The sequence below is a fragment of the Egretta garzetta genome, unplaced genomic scaffold (genome assembly GCF_000687185.1).
Source record: "Egretta garzetta isolate BGI_Z169 unplaced genomic scaffold, ASM68718v1 scaffold342, whole genome shotgun sequence".
In the NCBI taxonomy this organism is placed as follows: Eukaryota; Metazoa; Chordata; class Aves; order Pelecaniformes; family Ardeidae; genus Egretta; species Egretta garzetta.
Window position 1 is genome coordinate 1,166,028 of NW_009258887.1, and position 21,161 is coordinate 1,187,188.

The 21,161-nt window shown below is 35.9% G+C and overlaps 1 protein-coding gene across 1 annotated transcript in view; it reads right to left on the reverse strand.

Moving 5' to 3' along the window:
• The window catches only part of PRDM5 (PR/SET domain 5), a 77,774-nt gene that overhangs the window by 14,258 nt on the left and 42,355 nt on the right, over window positions 1-21,161 (reverse strand). Inside the window, exons 12-14 of the mRNA XM_035889642.1 lie at window positions 20,418-20,578; window positions 18,106-18,199; window positions 4,475-4,560 (exon numbers count right to left, since the gene is read on the reverse strand). Coding sequence (XP_035745535.1) covers window positions 4,475-4,560; window positions 18,106-18,199; window positions 20,418-20,578 — 341 coding nt within the window. The remainder of the gene's footprint in view (window positions 1-4,474; window positions 4,561-18,105; window positions 18,200-20,417; window positions 20,579-21,161) is intronic.

Sequence of the window (21,161 nt, forward strand, 5' to 3'; positions counted from 1 at the left end):
TCTTTTGTCTTGAAAAGTCAATACATTGGATGCATGAAGAGAGCCATTTCAAGTGTGACTTCCTGGCTTTTCTTGTTCTTAGAACAGACAGAAATAAACATTGGCAAACACACTACATTTTTTATTTCCTAATCTTTAGTTTTGTCTTTGTTTAAATGACCTATGATCACAGAACAAGTTATAGTGAAGTAGTACCATGCTGAGGAGTTTCAAGCTATTTCTGCACAGGTATAATCTTTCTTCGCTGGAAAAGTTCTTACATAGTACAGTTAGAATACACCTCCTTTAGTGTTTATATTCAGATCAGGTATGTGCTTTTGAAGCATGCTTCCCAAATGTCCCCTGTTACGGTGCTTTGGTGCACACTTCCAAAATGTTTTGGACTGTGTGACCTGGATTCCTTTGGGAAAAAATTAAACCAGAAAGCTCATGGCATTCCAGGGTGCGCATTCAGTCCATAGGACCAGACTACACATAATCTGCAGTAAAATCCTTGAAACACATACAAGATAAACATCAAGTCCTTGGCACCAATTGTTTCACTTTACATACCTACTACCGCATTGTACTACTTAACACACACATAGCCTCTGACTTCCCGGAATGAAGGTAATTAGACCATGACTACCCTGAGCACCAGAAAGGTGCTACAATGTGACTGAATGCATTCACTCCAAAAAAGACTTACACGTGAATAGCTCAGAATTTTCAGTTCAGCTTACTCTGTTCTTGGTTAAAGATCTGAAACGCTCAAGCTGAAAATTCAACTATCAGTACTACACACAAATATGCTAGGCTATCAACCTCATAAAGTTAGTCATCTTAATCACCTCTACAAAACAGAGTAAAGACAGAATCTTGCTAAACGAGCAAGAATACTGGAGAATTCCCACCTCCTTCTCCAGCAAGTAGCACTTACCTGCTTGAGAATGAAATGGTAGCAAAGAGGAAAAGAGAGACCACCTCAGGCAGTAATGACAGACCTGCCTGGTCTTAAAGTACATGACAGAAACTGTCACGAGTTCTGCATCTCAGTGCACAGATTTCAGCTTTGCTAGCATCCCCGCGTTCAGAGAAACCTCAAGGCAGGTGGATCTTGATAGTACAAAACTATTACATGACCTACATGCTAAACAGCTGTTTTCTCTGCTAAAAGATGGGTTTTTGTTTCCTGGATAATATTTTTCTAGATTTTCTCTTCTCTCAACATACTACTAAGTTAAAACTCATCCATAAACAACACCAAACACACAAGGATCAATTATTTAAGTTTTTCAGTGTCTCTTAATGAGATCCAAAATGTCAAACCATTACATTGCCGACAAGTATCAACCTGCTACAAAAATTAAATAAATCTTCCTGTTCTTGCCAAGAACATAAGTGCTCTCAATTTACCTATCAGTATTTTCTCTCCCTCCCTCTTCCTTCTTATTCCTTCCAAATACCCAAACTCCCTTAACCACTTGTTTTCTTTCACTTATATCTGAATTACACCACCTAAAATACATATTTATTCCCCTATACTTGTACTAATATTTACTCATCTGAACAATTAAACTCCAGCTTATTCTCCTACAGCACTGCACAGATAATGTTCTGCAGAACAGACTCAGCATAACCACTCCTTCTGACTTTAAAAATCTGTGAAAGTTCATAATAAGCTTTGCGTTCGATTGTTTTTAATACCACTAGTCAACTTTTTTCCTTCTAAGACTTTAAAATTTTTAGCTATCCTGTTCTATTTAGATATTGAATAAGGTGTTGAAGTGTGAGGAAGAAGGAAATATGGAGAAGCAAGGTTATAGTAACAGACTTCAATTTTCAAAATTTCACTCGTGTTAACGTTATCAATATTGATTCTTATTACCTCAAAATAAAAAATATTTATTTGGGGATAAATCAATATATAATGCCATTCATATACAAATGAGCTTCACTGTAAAGCTTCAGAACAGGAGTAGCATATGAAGAGTATGACAACAAAAAGAATGAAAACCCCAACCAAGGTCTAATAAAAATCATGTTGTGCCTGTATATTTTAACCCTAGTGTAACTGTAAAGATTTCTAGTAGTCTGCTTAGCACGCTCGCACACAAAGGAGAAAAACTGAAAGTACAACCTGTTCAGATCTAGATGATCATGACATATCACGTATATGGAAAAACTCATATCACATTTGGTGTGAACAGAGTTCCTTCTGTAAAAATGGTATTTTCACTACATGATACAGCAGAACATTTCCTAAGACATTTAAAATCAAATTTTATTATGTTCTTCATGCAATACAAAGCCTATCTAATTACAATGTCTACCTATATTAAAAAAAAAAATCTCCACTTTGTGAAATCCATTTTCCTAACTCTTCCCTTTACTATTAGCTAAATAACAAACATTGGTTGAATTGTTCTTCTGTTATTCATAAGCAGTGTCTAAATTATATTCTTTTTCCTCCTGTTCCAACATTAGTATAAATTCCTCAGTTTGTCTTTCAGTCCAATTTTATATAAGCATATTGGAGCTTACATGTAGCGGAGGCAAAAATACAATGATGTATGGGAATATATGCAAGCAACAAGTTACATAGAAGAGGTAGCAGAAAGCAGCCAAACAACAATAAAATAGTATTCTCTACTAAGGTGCATGATTATGTTTCAGAGCATAGAAACATCCCCAGAAAGTTCACTGAGCTAAAGAACAACTAGAAGTTTTCAATTCAGTGCAATTAAAAATCTCTACTTCAAAATTAAGCGGGTTTGTTTTTTTTTTTTTAATTGTCAAAATCATATGTCTGAGTGCTTTATCACCTGCACTGTCCGGGTAGTCAGGACTGATGTATACATCTATCAAAAAAATACACAATTATCAAGAAAAAAAATGCACAGCTTTCCTCTACTGAAGTACTGCATTTTCTAAGGCTGTAGGATATGCAATCCTGCTGTAAATAACAGCTATCAGTTAATTTACAGCTTTTAAGCAATGAAGTAATGTTTGTTAAGTTCTCTAGCCTCACTCACGAGCATGCATTTTGGAAGAAATCATCAGTTGGTGTAAATCACTATAGTCAACAGAGATACATCATTACAGGCTCTAAAGGCCTATTCTTATTCTTCTTTTCTTTTTTTTTTTCCTACAGAGGCTGGGAGGTTTGCTGGTTTTACTCAAACTGTATGACAAATCAGGAAAAAATTACATTTGGCACTATTTCAGAGCTGGTTTTGTTTACCACTCCTCCCACTCACAGCTATGTAGAACATATATGGTAACGAAATTTCTCCTGGTGCAAAAACAGTAATATGGGACAGTAACAACAGAAAAGATTTTATAGCACTTCTTAAAGTGATTTAACAGCTGGAAAAAAGGAGAGACAACTAACAACATGGGGCTAGCCTGCTCCCAGTGAACCGCCAGGAAGCACTGCACAAACTACTGGTAACTTCTAAATGAAATTTTGGGGTACATGAGCTAAAACTTTATCTAGGACCTCCAGTTAATGCCCTCAAGACCTAGGCAGAGAATGGTAGAAAATTAAACAGTTTTGATCTTATCTTTACTTACTTAGAAAGCTATTCTGTGCACAGATTTGCATATGGATACTACTAACTTAACTATTGCCCTCCCTATTTCCTAATAGATCAAGAACTTTCTCAGTTTGGCCTCAAGGCTGCCTTCACTTTTGTAAGCAGTAACAGCTCCCAAGGGATTACAAGTAAAAGCTAGGGTTTACTTCTTTTTGTTTGTTTTCTTATGGTGGGTGAGGAGACCAGAGGCAGGTAGTATATGGAATGCTAGACCAGCTTAACTTCACCTGGAGATCTGCCTTTACTAAGGGAATTCACATCTGGTTGGTTGAAGACAGCTCTCCATCTCTTTCCTGGCTGAGTGGGGCCAAAATCTTGCTTTCATCCTCTAGCAAATATACATACACGACAAGACTTCCCTAAAACAGGGAACCTTTCTGCTAAGACTCAAGGTTCGAACACAATCTTGGAGACATCTGCAATTTGCCTTTTATTTTGCCTTCAATTAAATAAAAGTTAAATAAAGTAATTTTGAACTTAATATTAGTCATAAGTTAGTAAAATACAGTTTCTACAAAAGCTCACAGTGACTGGATTTTAAGGAGACTGTAAGAATCAAAGCACTAGATACTGAAGTTTCAAGAACAGTGAAGATTTTACAGAATTGTTTACTCAGTAAACATCACAAACATTAATTTATACCTCTAAATAACCAGAGGTTAAAGGAAGAAGTTACTACTTGTATTATTTCAACATATAAGAAATCAAACACAGAAAAAGTAGAAGGGAGTCATAATTAGAATTTAACAGTTAATGACTTAAATCTTTACCTCTTATTTTGATAAGCGTAAAATATCGTTGTCTGTATAGCCTAATCTCTATACAAACAGTAATTATTTACTGTCTGCCACACACGATTCATAGACAACCCTCAATAAAAACTAAGCTACACTTACCCTTGTGTGGGTGCGAATATGCATCTTCAAACCATCATTCTTGCTGAAAGCTTTGTCACAGTAAGGACACTGGTAAGGACGCTCACCTGAAAACAAGAAAAGCATTAGAATCCATAAATATGGCCTCAGTATATGAAAGTCTTGCAGCATGTTTTTTTGTCAAACAGCATTACTTTTTTTTCTGGCCTTGTCTTCACACTCAGTTCAAATAAGAAGAGATCTAAGAGTTAGGTAAATTACAAATAAAGGTCCACCTAGATCAAAATATTACTCTCTGCTGCTTGGTTTTGTTCTAGCAATATATCAGATAGACCGCCTTTGGGGGGTTGGGGGGGAGGGAAAAAAACCCAAACCTACTGCCCTTGCCCAAACCACCTTCTGCAGTGACTTACACATGATCACTTTTATGGTTAAGCATTAACTGCTCACAAATATTTCTTCTATTTCACATCTGGTCTTTTCTAGAGCTCTCTGGGTGTCAGAATCCCAATGAAATAGAAAATCTACTCTCTTTTAGTGCTGTATCTGAACTAACCGTTAGAAGGTAGTTAATCAAAAGTTTCTGCAATTTTTGTGTTGCAATTTATGATTGAAATGGAAGCAGAAGGATCTTAGCATGCCCCTTGCAGCATCCCATATCTTAAAGGTATTTAGTTTAATGCTCCATTAAACCGGTGTCATTTAGCATCGATTTTCCCAAACACACATTAGCGTAATGTGGATACTGAGCTATTCAGAATCAAAGACTGAAGAGTTTCTGAGTTAGCTCCGTAATTTGGAAGAAGGAATAAAGCTTTATAATTCCCCAAGGGCATTTCAATTTTTAACTCTTTAGGCAATGCACGGGAATCTGAGTCAACTGCCTCCTCTTTCTGTACACAAAGCTTTAAGAGCAAATATCAGGTTGTTTCTAGTACAAACCCCACAGTTTAATTAAGTTAAGATAAAATAACTTTCTTTCTTTTAACAAAATTGAGTTGTTTCTACATAATCATAATGCTGAAGGTGTAGCAAACCTTTATTTGAAAATACAAGTTAAGCAAAGTCTACTCTAAGTCAACGCACAGCTTTCCTCTCATGAAAGAATCTTTGCACGTATAGAGAGATTTAACATAGCCCAAACGTCAAACACTTACTAACACTCATACTCAATCCTGGAAAATAGGTAAGTAAGATTAATTACATTTTACAGTTTAAAAAAAAACAACAACAAAAAACAATCAGACCTATTTCACTGATGTGCCAAAGATCAGAGTGTAAGATAGTGGCAGTAGCAGAGATAAGCACTTAAAAGTTCCAGGGCCCCTAAATAACAGGGATATTCATCCCGACTTGGAGAAAGGAAGCCTCATCCCTCTTCTCATCTTTTCTCCCCATGAGGTATTCCTCCACGATTGCTCAGAAGGAAAATACTGGATGTTTTCTTTCTTGGGAACAAGATGTCAAAGGATCACAAGAGGTATGTAATGGAGACAGCTTACAGAAACAGCTCTTCAGAAGGACCAATTGTGACTACAGTACAGTTGATCAACTGATAGTCACTGTTGTACATAAAATCTCCATATAGTCACAGGTTGTGTAGAGATTTGAGGGCAGCTGAGATTAGATGACTATTTAAGTAAGGGGATAAAAAAAAATCTACTTAGTAGATAGACTATTCTGTCCTTTTCTGTCTTTTATTACTGTTTAGATAACTCTTAGTGACAGCAGCAAAAAACTGTGTGGCAAAGTACTTATGAAATACAAATATTTTTCTCTCTTGCATTCTGCCCTCTCTCAGAAAGCACAATTGTGTGCATTTGGCTTTTTTTTTTTTTAGGATGATGACAACAACCACTGTGTTATAGCTGTGTTTTCATTGAGCAGTTTGAAATACGATATTCTCTCCCATGACCCTCAATGTCTTTAGTCCATGCCTCCGAAATTCAAACACTCCAACAGTTGTCAGTACTCAAATATTTAATTAATTCAGCCGACATTTTTATGTTTTAGGGCTTTTGAATGTAGAATTTAAAGCTTTCAGCAGTTTGCAAGCAGATGAGCGTTGACAGGTAGGAGTTGTACCCCTCCTCCCCCTCTCCTTCCATGCTCGAGTCTCTTTAAAGGGAGAAAGGCTTTTGCTTTCAAAGGATGGTTTTGAGTTTGTCTGAAATGGATTAACAGTGTCCTTCAAAAATTAACCATGGAGACCACAGTACTTGATGAGCAACGCCTTAAGAGGTTTCAGCAGATGCCAGTAGAGGGCAACAGTATGACTCCAGATCAACATCTTACACCTGAAAGACTGGCTTCGAGCAGCTGTTATGTAAGTTTTCAAAAATCTCCGCTGTTCCAAAAAAAAAAAAAAAAATCAAGTTTACGGTGTAACACAGACTGCAAGCTCTGTCTTGACACTGATGCTTGGTGACATCCTATTTTTCTAAATTATATAAACAACTTCTCATGCACTTGTGTCATTAATAATTGTCAGCAACCCAACTTCAAAGATGACCCCAAGTAATTTTACTGCTCTTATTTTTTATGTTACTTTCTTTCGCCTAGTCTTTGTAGCTTGTATGCCCAAAATATATACAAATGCCCTTGCATTTACATAAGCAACTGTTTCCCCTGTACATACACATCTTTTAAATGTGCAACTTATCTTCTACCTCATAGAGTATTAGGATTTTACAAAATTAACTGCGGGCCACTTAAAACAAATCTCTGCTTGCAACAGCCAAGTTTCTTAGAATAAATGTCTTAAGTCTCCCTGTAACCAGTCCAAAGATGAGATTATGCCACTGTGTAAGAAATATATCAGTATTTAAATTGTTTTAAATAAAAAAATTACTTGTATTTTAAAATTCTTTGACCTGTTTCATACAGAACTATTGCAAGTGTCCGCAAATGAGAGGGTTTTGTGCTTCAACAAAGTTTAGAACTGTCACTAAGAAAAACTGGAGAGCAAGTGCCATGTGATAAAAGCTCCTGGGAAGGTGACATTATACATCAACACTTTCACATTTGTCTGCAATCAAGCAAAGACCACCAAAAATCATTTATAGGCACTGGAATATTAAACCAAGCTTCAGATCAACTCACACGCAATAAATACTTGGAGATTTCCAGATGTAAAACTTCTCTGATCAGAAAAGGAATGGTTCTGTTACAAGGAGATTAAAAGTAAGAATGACTAAGACGAGCAAATGAAATGGTGTTGCAAGTCACGTATATGTACCTATCTCTCTTGTCCTCACAAAAAGGAGGTACTAAGCATCCAAAAAAGAGAAAGCTGTTTCCCCTACAACAAGCTACAATTAATTCTTGGACTTACTGCTAGAAGCACGCTTATGAGATATGGTGTCAACGTGTGAGAACATCATACTAAAGAGGGTGTCCACCTTAGGTGAATTGGTTGATGCCAATTAACAATTACGCCATTACCTCTCTGCATTGTTACATAAATATATTTTTATATATAACTACGTATAAAAATATAGAAATATCTTTATGTTTGGAGGCAATGACAAATCCTTACCAGGAGTATCACACTGAAATAAATCAGTGCACCGACTTTTTCCCATAATGCCTTTTCAAGTCAATAGGAGAGTAAGTTTTCAATGGTATTTCACAAAGCGAAGGTGGTTTGGGGGGGGTGTTTTATTAAATTTGATTTATACTAAAAAATTATGGATAATGTGAGGAAAAAAATCTTTTAACTTCCAAATACACTACCAAGCCTTAATCCTAACACTTCACATTTGGAAAATATCTGAAAAAAAGGCCTGACCTTCTATGTTATTGTTTGCAACACTGCCATTAAACCACAACTGAGAGTATGATCTACACTTTTCACTGAAACATTTCACCAGGCTTTCTACTTTAGTACAGTATCAAAATCCAGTAGGCACATTAAATACATCTTAATTTGACAGCTTGTCCAGTCAACATGCCCAGAAGTAATGTCGTAAATGCAATAATAACTAAGAACAACTGCTATCATTAAAACAGGAAAACATTCAAGAAAGACAGACATAATAAATGCTATGTTTACCCTCGAGTTACAGCTGACTGTCATGTCCCTGCTGTTCAAGAACAAACTGCTCAACACTTTAATGGCACTTCTGTACAAATAACCCCAAATAAATAATCCTTGGATAAATTGCAGTGGATTTAACATAATTCAAAGTCTAGACATTCTACTTCCAGATTTTGTATGAATAAAAACAAAGCTTTTAACATAATAAAAATAAATTTAACCCTAATACAAGGATTACAAAAAACAATTCCATGATTGAAAACCATATGGGACTCTGATCTGAAACCATGTCGTGACACAGTTGACATCTTTTTTTCTCAAGTGTGTACATCTCTAGCTTGAGATCGCAATACCTACTAGACCTTAATGTAGAAGAAAAAGCTAACACCAGATTCTTCCATTCCAGTTCAACTCAGGATGGACAGTTTCATACAAGACATTTGCAATCAAAGGTGCCATAAGGCAGTATTTACAGTGACTTTAGCACCCAGATTTCCCAAACTCAGGTACCCCATGGAGCAAAGAAACAAAACCAAATACACATTAGTTCTTCAGGATTTCAGTGGTTCCAGCTAGACATTTAATAAAGACTCTGAGACACAATAATTCAAATCAGTCATATGTGTTGCTACTTTCACACTGTATTTTGCATTCCCTGTAGTCAATTTAACCACAAAAAAGCTAATTACGAAATCAGGTGGAATTCTGATATAAACACTAATGTTAGTGATTACTTTTAAACAATGACCTCAAGTAAGGTCAAAAAAACTTGTACTTTGCCGGTGACAAATATATTCCCATCAAATAAGACAAATGAAACATGCATCAAATAAATAGTCCTAATCTAAAGAGACTGAAACAAAAGTGTCTGAAGAGACCAGAAAAACAACAAAAAAAAAAAACCCCAAACAAAACAAACCAAAAAACCACAGAGGCACAAAAAAGATGGTTAACAGCATGCAAAAGTATGCATCTGATGAACTATTATGTTCAGTTTTGGAAGCAGCTTCACAGAGCTCTTTCAAACCATATTTGGGCATTACTTCTATTTAACTCTGTTAAATTCAGTCATATTCACTGTCTCCATTCCCATAAGGCTTGCTTGGTCACCTGTATGCAATTCTCACATGTGTATGTTAGCCTTCATGTACAAATTCCCTTGCTTTCTGTCTTAATGGGAACTAAACCGCTGTATTAAGTAATGAAGAATTTGAATTATACAGTGAATTTATCAAGGCAGGGGGTTATACTTTTTAATATGTCTATGCTTGGTCAGTTGGGGTAGTCAGCGCCACTGGTCTAGATCAACACATTAACATCAGAAGTTTTTTTTTTCTGACAGATTGCACTGAACATCAGATCATACGTAGTGTACGTAACAAAAGGAATTGTTTTCTTCCATTTTCTGTTAAAAATTAATTAATTATGGCAATGTGGTCCATCAGAATCTTCTTCAATAGACCATTCACCATTTTCTAAATATAGCTCCTTTTCAGATGCTTTACTATGTATTGTAAGGATTAGAGGATTATTTCTTTTATATATATATACACACCTCTGAGTATATTATTTCAAAATGTTGATTTTTCAGAACAGTTATGGTGAAGTATAATCCTTTTTGAAGCCCTAACTTAAGACTGGGGTAAGGGAGAAGGGAAGAAGGGAGACTCCACCACCGCCCAACTGTGGTGGAAAGGCAGAAGTTCACCTGGGGAGGAATTTGGAAGCAAGGGGGCCATCTGGATCACACATGCAACACTCCATACCAGGTGATCAACAGGGCAGCCCAGAATGGGAATTGCAAGAGGGCTTTTTTTAGTCAGAGAGAATCTGGGGTGATGACAGCATTCAACAGCAAGTAAGGATGGGCAAAAGGTTAACGGATATAACAAAATTATAATCTGTGACATATGCTTTAGAACATTATCTGTTCACATAGAGCACTTGACAGCTTTACACATTTATCCTCAGCTGCTGTTGCTCTGTATATGGTGTTCCCATCAAATTAAAAAGGAAGTTTGTGTCCTCAACTGTACAGAATCCAGTTCATGTATTACACACAAAGAAACCTAAGATACACAGAAATTAATTTCTCCCACATGAAAGGAACTTCATTGGGAATTAAAATTAAGTTAGATAGGGATTCAAGGAACCAAGTAATTTCAACAGAACTTAAATTAAAAAAAAAAAAAGCCAGAAAAACAATTATTGAATAAAGATTAAATATTCACACTTAAAGACAATTTTCAATAATTTCACCTCCTTGGTGCTGTACAGGATGTCAAATGGCCCTTGAGAAGACAAACACATCTTCAAAATAATACATTTCCTCTTGTGTAGAGGCAGCAGTTTTCTAGATACCGAGTAGCATTTTCAAAAGCATTTAATACCCTAAGTCTCTTAAGCATTTCTATAATTTTGACCAGGAATTCTACAAAGGGAACGTAATAGGAGAGTAATCAAGAAGCTTGGCCAACTGCAGCAGCTAGCTGCAATCTTTATGACACCTGGACTAGTCTTAATCTGGACTAGACAATTAAAACAGTAGTCTGGCTTATAAAAAATTCTAGCCTGCCTGATCTTCAACCATTAAACACCCAAAATTTAACACTTCAGAAGGTACAGAATTACCCACACAAGCGTAGCTTTCTCACGCCAAGAACCAAACAATTTAATGATTTGAGAGATAAAATACGTCAGATGAGCCAAGACCCAGAAACACCAAATATACATATATGTAAATCTACGCTCATAGTCAGCCAGATAAAGAAAGGGACAGCTCTTTGACAGCTCTGAGAACAGTCCTGTTGCCTGCGAGAAATGGAAAAACAGTACTAGGGTATGTATTAATTAGAGACATTTCGTATGCATTCTTCATTTTGACCAACATTCAGACTTGGCAGAGTGAAGACAAGAGATTAAATACTTTTCCTTTTTTTTTTTTTCCTTCAACAATGATTAACAGCACTAAGCTTGTGTATTTGTGAATGCTTTCGAACCAAGCTCCAATACTTGTGTATTTTCCAGGCACAAGGAAGAACTAGAATTGCTTTTATGTAAGTCAACCAAATGCATTTCCCATTCACTAAAAATGGTCACATATTTAATAAAAAAAAAAAACTTGAATGCTATTCTTTTCAAAATAAGGGAGAAACAGATTGCTTAAACCATTTTTTTTTTCATGGTAATACTCTTTCTTGTAAGTACTTAGCCATGTCTTATTCTTTAAGGCACAGAAGCGGTATTTTCACAGCTGAGAAGGTTTGTTTTCTGCAGTTTTGGGTTTATTCAGAGAATTCAGATTACCCATAGTTAAGACCAATAGTCAAAATGTTTGTCCTGTGTGGTTCATAACAATTATCATGTTGTAACTGAAGTTTTAGCTATTCGTAACAAAATGAATTGTAAAGACTAGTAAAGGACCCTACAAAATAAGGCTATCTGAATCTGTACAGAAAAGCATGAAATAACTACCATTATTACTTACTTACAGACTTTCATCAGTTCTACAGTGATATTAAGATTTTAGTCACAAAACTACCCCCACCCCTGACACTTACTTTAAAGAATAGAACAGTTTCACTCTTTGCATCTATCAGTGGAATTAAGCAATTTGGTTCCCCTATGAATGGAGCATTAACATCTATGACTTCAGTGAACCCACTGGTCAACCGGAACTTTTAAAGTATATGCATTAATCAATCAGTAATTCATTTGATCTAAAGATGTCACTAGCATTCAAATAATCTATCCCTTATAAGAACATTTCTTCATTCATGGAAGCAGACAACAAGAAGCTGACAGCTGCATGAAACTTTACAGGTACTTTTAAAGATTTAACTGTTGTCTAGAGATAAATAGGACAATGATGTATAAACTGAAAGGTTTAGAAATGCAGAATCCTTACCTTTGAGGCCTTCTGCAAGCTCCTTTTTAAATTCGGTAGATAAGAGAGAGATCGTTTATAAGTTATTGAATAGAAACAACCTATCTGTAGACATTTGCAAGCTGTTCACTGACTAAATACAGATACATTTTTTCACATACTTCATTGTGATAGGAGAGGAACTTCCTTTCAAGTGTCCTTTTAATCTTTTTTTTTTAAGGTAAGAAAATATAAATTACTTATAAGGTAATTTGCCAGAAGATTTGCTAGAATGAGGATCCTGGCTGTACATTCTTTCTTATGTACATGAACAAACAGTTGCCTGTTTAGCTATTAAAACTTTGGAGACATATTTTACACAGTAATAAACAAAGGGTTATACTGTACTTCAACTCATTACTTCCTTCAACTACTTTGAAGTCTTATGTTCACTGATGATTGAACTACTGTTAATAACCAAAGATTATTATTGTAATTACACAACTAATATTTTGTTTGGTTACTCAGGAATTTTTACATGAAAGTGCAGAATTTGGACCTAGATTTTCACACAGTTAGACCTTAAATATGATTCTAAATATGCTCAAATGCCTAAATAATCCAGTTGTAGAAATGTGACTACAATGGCAAGGCTAGGACCAAAACATCAGGCTCTCAATGCACAGGATGAGACACATCTCATGAAGGCAATCAGCACCTAAAGTTGTAGGGGACAAGTATGACGAAATGTTTTCACGAGCTTATAAAGCAGTCTGTAATTATGGAAATGGAAATTGAAAAGGGAAGCTTAACTGTGTTGACACAAAGGATATGGAAGTCCACAGTCTGAATGCTTTTTGCTGTTTAAATATAATCTTTTGGTATTATCTTTTATTCTCGCATATGGAAGCAAATTTACAAAGAACCTTCTCAACTCATGCTTACAAAATAAAGCTGCTTTTTCCAACCAGAGAATATAACATCTAAGAATGCCGCATTAAGTCATGGCTTTTAAATGGTACAGAATAGAAGCATTAATCTTTCCAGAAAACATTTAGGACAGATGTAAAGTCATAGATATCTTACTGGCTTTTTATCAGGACTTTGACTAGATGTGATGGAAAAAGCAAAATAAGGTTATGTTTTAACATATATTTTCATGTGTAAGCATTTTCTGGAAGACATGTATGGTCATCAGTTGTCCCTCACCAGTGCCTACGTAATGGAGTAGGTAAAAGACAGCATAGAAAGGACAGAATTACGGTCAAAATATTCAATTCTCTTAACTCAAAAATAAATTAACCTGCAAATATAAACTACCTCATAACAACTTCAATTGTTCCACAACTTGATGTGCTACATCCCAAAGATGGAAGGGATTAGGACACAAGTAATTAGGAAAGCAACAGTATAAATATCAAACAGATAAAATGCATGTATATATAAATTACATAGGCATACGCAAATACATACTCACACAAACACACACACACACACGAGACAGAAATTAACATATTTAAATACCTATGTATAAGGCAACTGTGAAGCTGCACAAACCACAACCAGTAACTGTTAACACTGAAAGTTGCTTGAAAATTTAGGGAAGTAATTAACCTCCTGGCCCCCAGTTTTCAAGCCCATGGAGCAGACCATAGAATTTCTTTTACAATTTATGAACAAGCCAAGGAATTTATATCACAGTCAGAGAATTCTTTTGCTGAATTAACCCCCGCTCCCTCTGACCCCAAGAAGTCATAAACCAACAGGATACAGCAGAGGGAGAATGTGCTATAGTGTTTCAGCTGACCTACAGAGCGCTGTCTCTGTCATGCCAAGGCTAGAAACCCAGATGATGAATTACAGAGCAATATTCTAGGTTCAGATGCAAACATCAACCCCTTCCCTCCATACATGCACATGCAGACATGTTCACTCACCCCAAACCAGCTCAGTTTCTGCAAAAGGCCAAGTACTGTTAGGGCTCATTTACAGAGTCTTACTCTAAAAGAGGGAAGAAAATTGCTTATCAAGGAAGCATGCATACATCTGTGAGTAACAATATTTAAGAACACATGTTGCGTATTAAATAAAAGCCAAAAACCCAACAAGCTTCTCTTTTTGTATATGGATTATTAAGCATATCAAAAATACAATTCTAAAGCAGAACCAGGGGGGTACTCAAGAACCTTGACCTTTATAAAGAACAGCTTTATAAATAAAAAAAGGATAAAAACTGGTGCCCGATTCTCTTTAAAAGAACTCTGCCTGGTTGTATTTTGTAAATACTGAACAAAGCCTCTTATACAAAGTACCTAATAAAACAAAGTCTAGCTGACCACATGCACAGAAAATGGGATAACACAAATGTCTGCACCAGGACCTCAAACCTAATCAGCTGTAATCACTAAGACATTAAGGTCTTTGCAATATTTACACTTATGGGGTACTGCTTAGTTGCACCAAAAGCTTAGCCCCAGCTGAAGGCTTATGCACAAAGATGAATCATCTCTTGAAAACAGACAGTGGCTGGTTGATTCATTTCTAGCTCAGAATGAAAATTGATACTTTGACGTCTGACCAAAAAAAAAAAAAGGAGGGCACAGTTTTGAACTGGTTAATTCAAAACCACAGAATTTAAAGATACCAATAGGATGAAGTATTCAACACTACAACATTCAGAAACTGAACATCCATCACTGAATAAAGTAAGTTTGTGGCTCCTCTGTTTGGTGAACTGAAAATTCCCTGCAAAGTTGTCAAGGATTTTCATGATAAGGTGAACTTTATTACTAAAAGCCATTAAATGAGTACTCAACTTTTTTTTGTACTGTTTGTAGATGACACTGATTCCCTTCACCAACTACCCTTACTTTCTTTGGAAACGATGCAAGCTATTCCTTAGAAAGCTGTGCTGCCTCAGGCCCACTGAACATTGGACAATAAATTTCCTCTTATGATTTACTCTGCGTGTATTATGGTCATGAACATCTTGGCTGAAGTCTTCAGGTACAGCACAAGTCAAAACCACCTCACCAGAAATACAACACAAATCTAACTATGGCATTTTCTCACTAAACATCACATAAGGCATTTTGCCACATAACTTAAAGATTTTTTTTTTTTCATTTTTAAGCCACAAGTCACAAATTAGCAGCAACTACCCATATACATGCTTTTCCCCACCCTCCTCATTTCACCAGGATAATCAAGGAAGAGTCAGGAATCATAACAGGATAATATCAGAAACAACCATGAAAATGTGTTTCAGTAGATTCTCCCAGTGCAGAATGTGAATCACAAAATTCTCCACAAAAAAATGTGATTGACATCACAAAAGCAGCTAGACTGGAAGGGGAAAGGATCAGGGTTTATTTATCACAGGTCATTATAAATGCATTTAGCAAGGCACTTTTACTGAATTAGTAACTCTCTTTAAAATGAGTGCTTCTAGCTTTTTAGGTAAAGAAAGAGGCCTTGAGAGTTTCCCTCCTTCTGCAGTGTTATCCTTTCACAAATTGTTTTCACACTGCATATAATTCCAACCTGTATCATCTCCTGGCAAGGTAGTTACTCCCAACCTATTTAATTTACAAATGTACTAGAAATCTTCAGTGCCTTTCTACTTGAAGTAAGTTCAAAATGTCATAGTTTACTGTTTCTCGTATAATAGTGCCTACAAATTTTGCAAGGCTCTATAGTCAAGGTTAGAGGTCTCTGGTGTGTGGTTTCATGAAACTCACCTTAGCCTAACTCCTAAATTTAGGAAAGCCCGCTTGAGAGAGCTGAAACATTAAATGTAACTGGTAGCAGCACATGTGTGAAAAGCATTTTCCCTCAGACAGCTATAAAGCATTTTCCCCAGAGCTATCTGCACTATCAACTTGAAAAACTAGGGCCTTTCTAGTCTGTGCAAACTCATGTACAACACTGATAGAACACAGAAAACATACCTAAAGTTTAAGGAAAGGGCCCATGAAATAAGAAAAAACAAAAGCACCACACTAGTAAAGGCAATAAAGCAGACTTGGCTGCAAAACACATTGGAATGTTAATCCAGAGATTTTAATGAAGAATTAGATTTGATATTCCTTTAAGCATTAGAAAAATTCTATGAAAGTCCTAATTTTCGTGAAAGTCTAGTATACCAAAATATCAGAAAATTAAAGGGCAATGTAGTTCCTCATGGGATGGCAAGGAGAAGGTAAAGAAATATCCATAAGCAAAGTAACTTCATGAAAAATGTTAACACAGATTAGAAATCGAGGCAGGCATATTCCTAGAAGCCAGGACTGACACACTGAGTGACTAACAATACTATTGAATTGCTTCCTTTTACTCCTGCTACCCAATTCATTAAAGTACAGCTCGGGTGGGTAAGTGGTTGGTTCTTCCAAGGGGCACAGTCCCCAAGGGTTCTCTAAATCCTCATACCTCACGCTCCATGAGTGTTGGGGATTTTTTTCCTTCCTCTTCTCTGCACTTTCAGGAAGTCAGACAAAGAAGAGAAACCCACAGCTTACCGGAGAGAAGACTGAAGAGAAAGGCAGAACAGGTGAGACTGTGCAGGAAGGACTTTGAAAGGAGTTGGGAAAGAAAGAACAAGAATAAAGAGGAGGAATGGACAGAACTGCTACATTGTGAATTCTGGGTCTTGCCAGCTTTGATCTTCAGTGTCTTTTGTGTCTGTGATTATACAGCACACGTGAACCACCTGAGCAGAATGCACATACACAGGTTTATATATGTATATGTTTTTATACAGCTGCTATGAGGAATAAATGTTCCAAACATGAAATTGAATAAAGAATAAGAGCTAAAGATAAAAGTAAATTTTAGCATTTTATCCTGCCTGCAGGACCGGGATAAAAATTTGCTAGTGTCTCTAGCAGTCAAATAAAAAAATCACAATATATCAAAAACTAGTAAAATCTGTAATCTTAACAGGTGTGCTTGATAGACTGAAGTGATTAAGACTTTTCCAAACATAGTAGAAAGCCAAATGATTAAAAACACCAATTCTGTCATCTCCTTGCAAACCAAATTTGCTTATGAATAGAATGTCATAGGAAGGCTATTTGTTAACCGATACTTTGACTGCCAAAGGCAAATCTACACCATTATACACTGGAGAGAAATTATCACAGAGAAACCCCTTTCAGTTGCCTGCCACTTATTTGAATGAAAGCATAAGGTTATCAAAGGAAACCTATCAACATAACATGACTAATTTATTTTCAGTGTGCTTACGGAAGCACAGACATAACATGGTAGGGAAACCGTAATGCAATCTGGGTGGCAATATAAAATAAGTTACATAACTCAGACCTAGGAATATTAGAAGATCAGCAGAATGAGTCAAATGTTGCAACAGAAAATAAATTTTGAGATAAATCATACTCCATGTAGAACATTCTAATTTAGGTAACATAGAGGTTGCAATAAGGTCAGAAGTTACATTAGTATGAAATCGGTTTCAAAACACCTTAGCAGCCACAGAGATTAATTAACTCATATTGGAACTATTCATATACATATATACACACACACACATTCATACATAGTAACAATAGAGAATAGAATCTGGTTTTAAACTTTAAGAAGGTAAAACGTCTGAGAAAGATGCTGTGTTAGGCCTACCTGTAAATCTGCATTTCTGTTTGTAGACAGAAAAATTGTGGACATCCTTACAGATACCTTGTTATATATTTAGAAAGTGTTCTCTGTTCATTAAAATAAACAACACTGTACCTGTGTGGCTTCGAATATGAACTCTCAGTGTTCCATTGCTTGCAAACTTCTGTCCGCAATACGGGCAAATCTTCTCTTTTTCTCCTGTGTGAGTCTACATAGGGTGGGGAAAGACAAGAATGAAAGCCTCAGCATAGCTTTAAAAGAAGTGAAATATGGAATATTTTAACTGCATTGACATTGACAACTATTGTCTCCATTATATATTTTATACCATCACATCAGGCAGAGATTCAAAGGAATTAGCTATAGGTGTTCTTTCAATTTTCTTCTAAAATTTCTAAACAAATTTCATTATTAATGGCAAAATAAATTGGCTTGTCAGTTCCTAATTTTACTATTTCCAAGTCACTATTAAAAATGCCCAGTTCCCCTTCGTGTATTTTCATGACTGCAAGAATAAGGCACCTATTTTTCAGTTTGATATCTGTGATAAGTGGTTTCTAAACCAGCAAACAATTATTTGGTTACCTGATAAAATTAGTCTTCATAACGGGGTCTATTTTTAAAAGCTTGTAATTTCACAGAATTTTATTACATTATGAAACGTAGTGAAAATAGTTTACCTAATCTAGTACAACTTTTCCTGTTGCAAACTTGAACTGGAGCTTTAAAAGGTCTCTATGGAGATGTGTGCATATGATTTCTGACTGCTCTTATGAATGGAATTCAGACATCATTTCATCTTAAGTACAACAGAAAACAATCCCTCAAAGTTCTCAATGATTTCAATCAACACAAATTGCATACTGGATCCTGCCTAGTTTGTAATAAATGCTAGAATCAGATTGCATTTAGAGAATTGATCACGAGAAGTATATTGTAGTTGTCAGTAAGTCACACACTGAGCTTGTCTTTTGAAATCAAACTTTTAAGGCTAGAGTGCCCTGCTGAGATAAGAATAATTATTTCAAAATGGAAAAAAAGTCTCAAACTCTCCCATCCAACCTGTGCGGTCAGCAGCAAGACCACCTTGAAGTAAGTTACATACACGGGTTCTCATCATTTTTCACATTGTACCTTCAACACCCAATTCTGAATGGAAAATTTATCAGCCTACTGAATAACTTTTGCTTATAACTGTGACTGCTTTTTTAGTGAAGAATGTTTGATTACTTCCTTTAAGTGTTAATTTAATTTAAATGGGATATGAAAGATAACACATTAAATTATGTGTACAGCTGACAATTTGGGTTTCAAACTTTGCACATGACTCTCTCCAGATAGAGAAATTAATTCTTATTTTTATGAAAGACACTGAAGTGATATAAAATTCTTTATTATGACATAAAAACCTTATATCACATAGTTCATATTATGCTGCAGCTGAAAAAAGAGTAAATGAGACATCATTTCAATACTTGATGGACTTGCATAGTGTTCATCCCCTGACATAGGGACATGTACATTAAATCCCTCTTGATTAGGATAGAGTTGTTTAGAAATCACTTATGTCTCTAACAGCAACATTGGGGGATACCAGACAGACAGCTATTAATTACATTACAACTACAAGGCTCACAAATACACAGCTAGTCCTAGTTTGACAGCAGCACAAAGCAAGAGCAATTACATTTAAGATAGAATGTCAAAGAAAGAATAGGGATAAATGATAAACAGTAGCTGCTTTCCATTAAAACACAAATACATACATTTCTTCCCTGTAACGTAAATCTTACCTCAGGCCAAACTGGTGAGCAAGCTTTCTGATGGACTTGCATAGTGTTCATCCCCTGACATAGGGACATGTACATTAAATCCCTCTTGATTAGGATAGAGTTGTTTAGAAATCACTTATGTCTCTAACAGCAACATTTGGGGGATACCAGACAGACAGCTATTAATTACATTACAACTACAAGGCTCACAAATACACAGCTAGTCCTAGTTTGACAGCAGCACAAAGCAAGAGCAATTACATTTAAGATAGAATGTCAAAGAAAGAATAGGGATAAATGATAAACAGTAGCTGCTTTCCATTAAAACACAAATACATACATTTCTTCCCTGTAACGTAAATCTTACCTCAGGCCAAACTGGTGAGCAAGCTTTCTTCTAAAGTTTACCCCAGTTCAATTACAGAAATTGGTGGAGAGGAGCGCAGCAGGTCCCACCCTGCTACACACCTCATGCTGGAGTACCTCCACTGGATTTATACATATGCACCTGCTGCAGATTCTGCATACCACCAATAACCCCACTATCGCAATAAGCATTTTAGAATGCTAAGCACTGTCACAGCTTTCTACTAAAAGACAGAAATGCAGAAGCATCTGGAGATTTTATGTTCAGTCACAACCTTTTCTACTCACTTTTTTATGACTCTTCAGGACTGAGGGTGTCACAAAAGCTTTGTCACAGAGATCACACTTGTATTTCTTATGTCCATCGTGTACAACTTGAATGTGAACATTTAACGTGTCCTTTCTTTTGAAAGTAGCATCACAGTGATCACACTTGAAGGTCCTCTCACCTCATGAAGAGAAAAACAAGGTTTAAAGATACCAGATTTTTGTGGAAATGCACTAATGCTTATTCTTTCAGAAAAACAAATAAAAGCAAGGACAAATGAACAGCTGGGTCCTGAGACAGAAAGAAAAGAAATACCACATCAGGTAAAAATGCCATTGGGAAGTTAAGAAGTAGAAAGTAGTCATCAGAACAATGTAGCCAGAAATGTGAGATTAAACTCCGTAGACAAAGGTGAAATTGCAACCAGTGGAAATGGCTTCCAGTGTTAACAGAGCACAGGTTTTATCAGCACCTCCAGTAACAGACTCTCTTTATGGTAACAAGCAAAAAGATGAAATGGGCTTCAACTTTTGAAACTGAAATGGTAAGAGACATCTTCCTCAGTTTAAAAGAATTCTCAAACCAAGAAATACTTGCTTGGAGTAACCTATCTCATTCACACCAATACAGGCAAACTCGTATGACAAAGATGAAGTAACTTTTAAGTATTATAGCAGTATTACTATTCAAACTGTGGTGATGTGGTTGAAGGTTACGGTAGAGGCCAGGTTAATGTTGCTAATAGTTTTAAAATTCATTTTGTT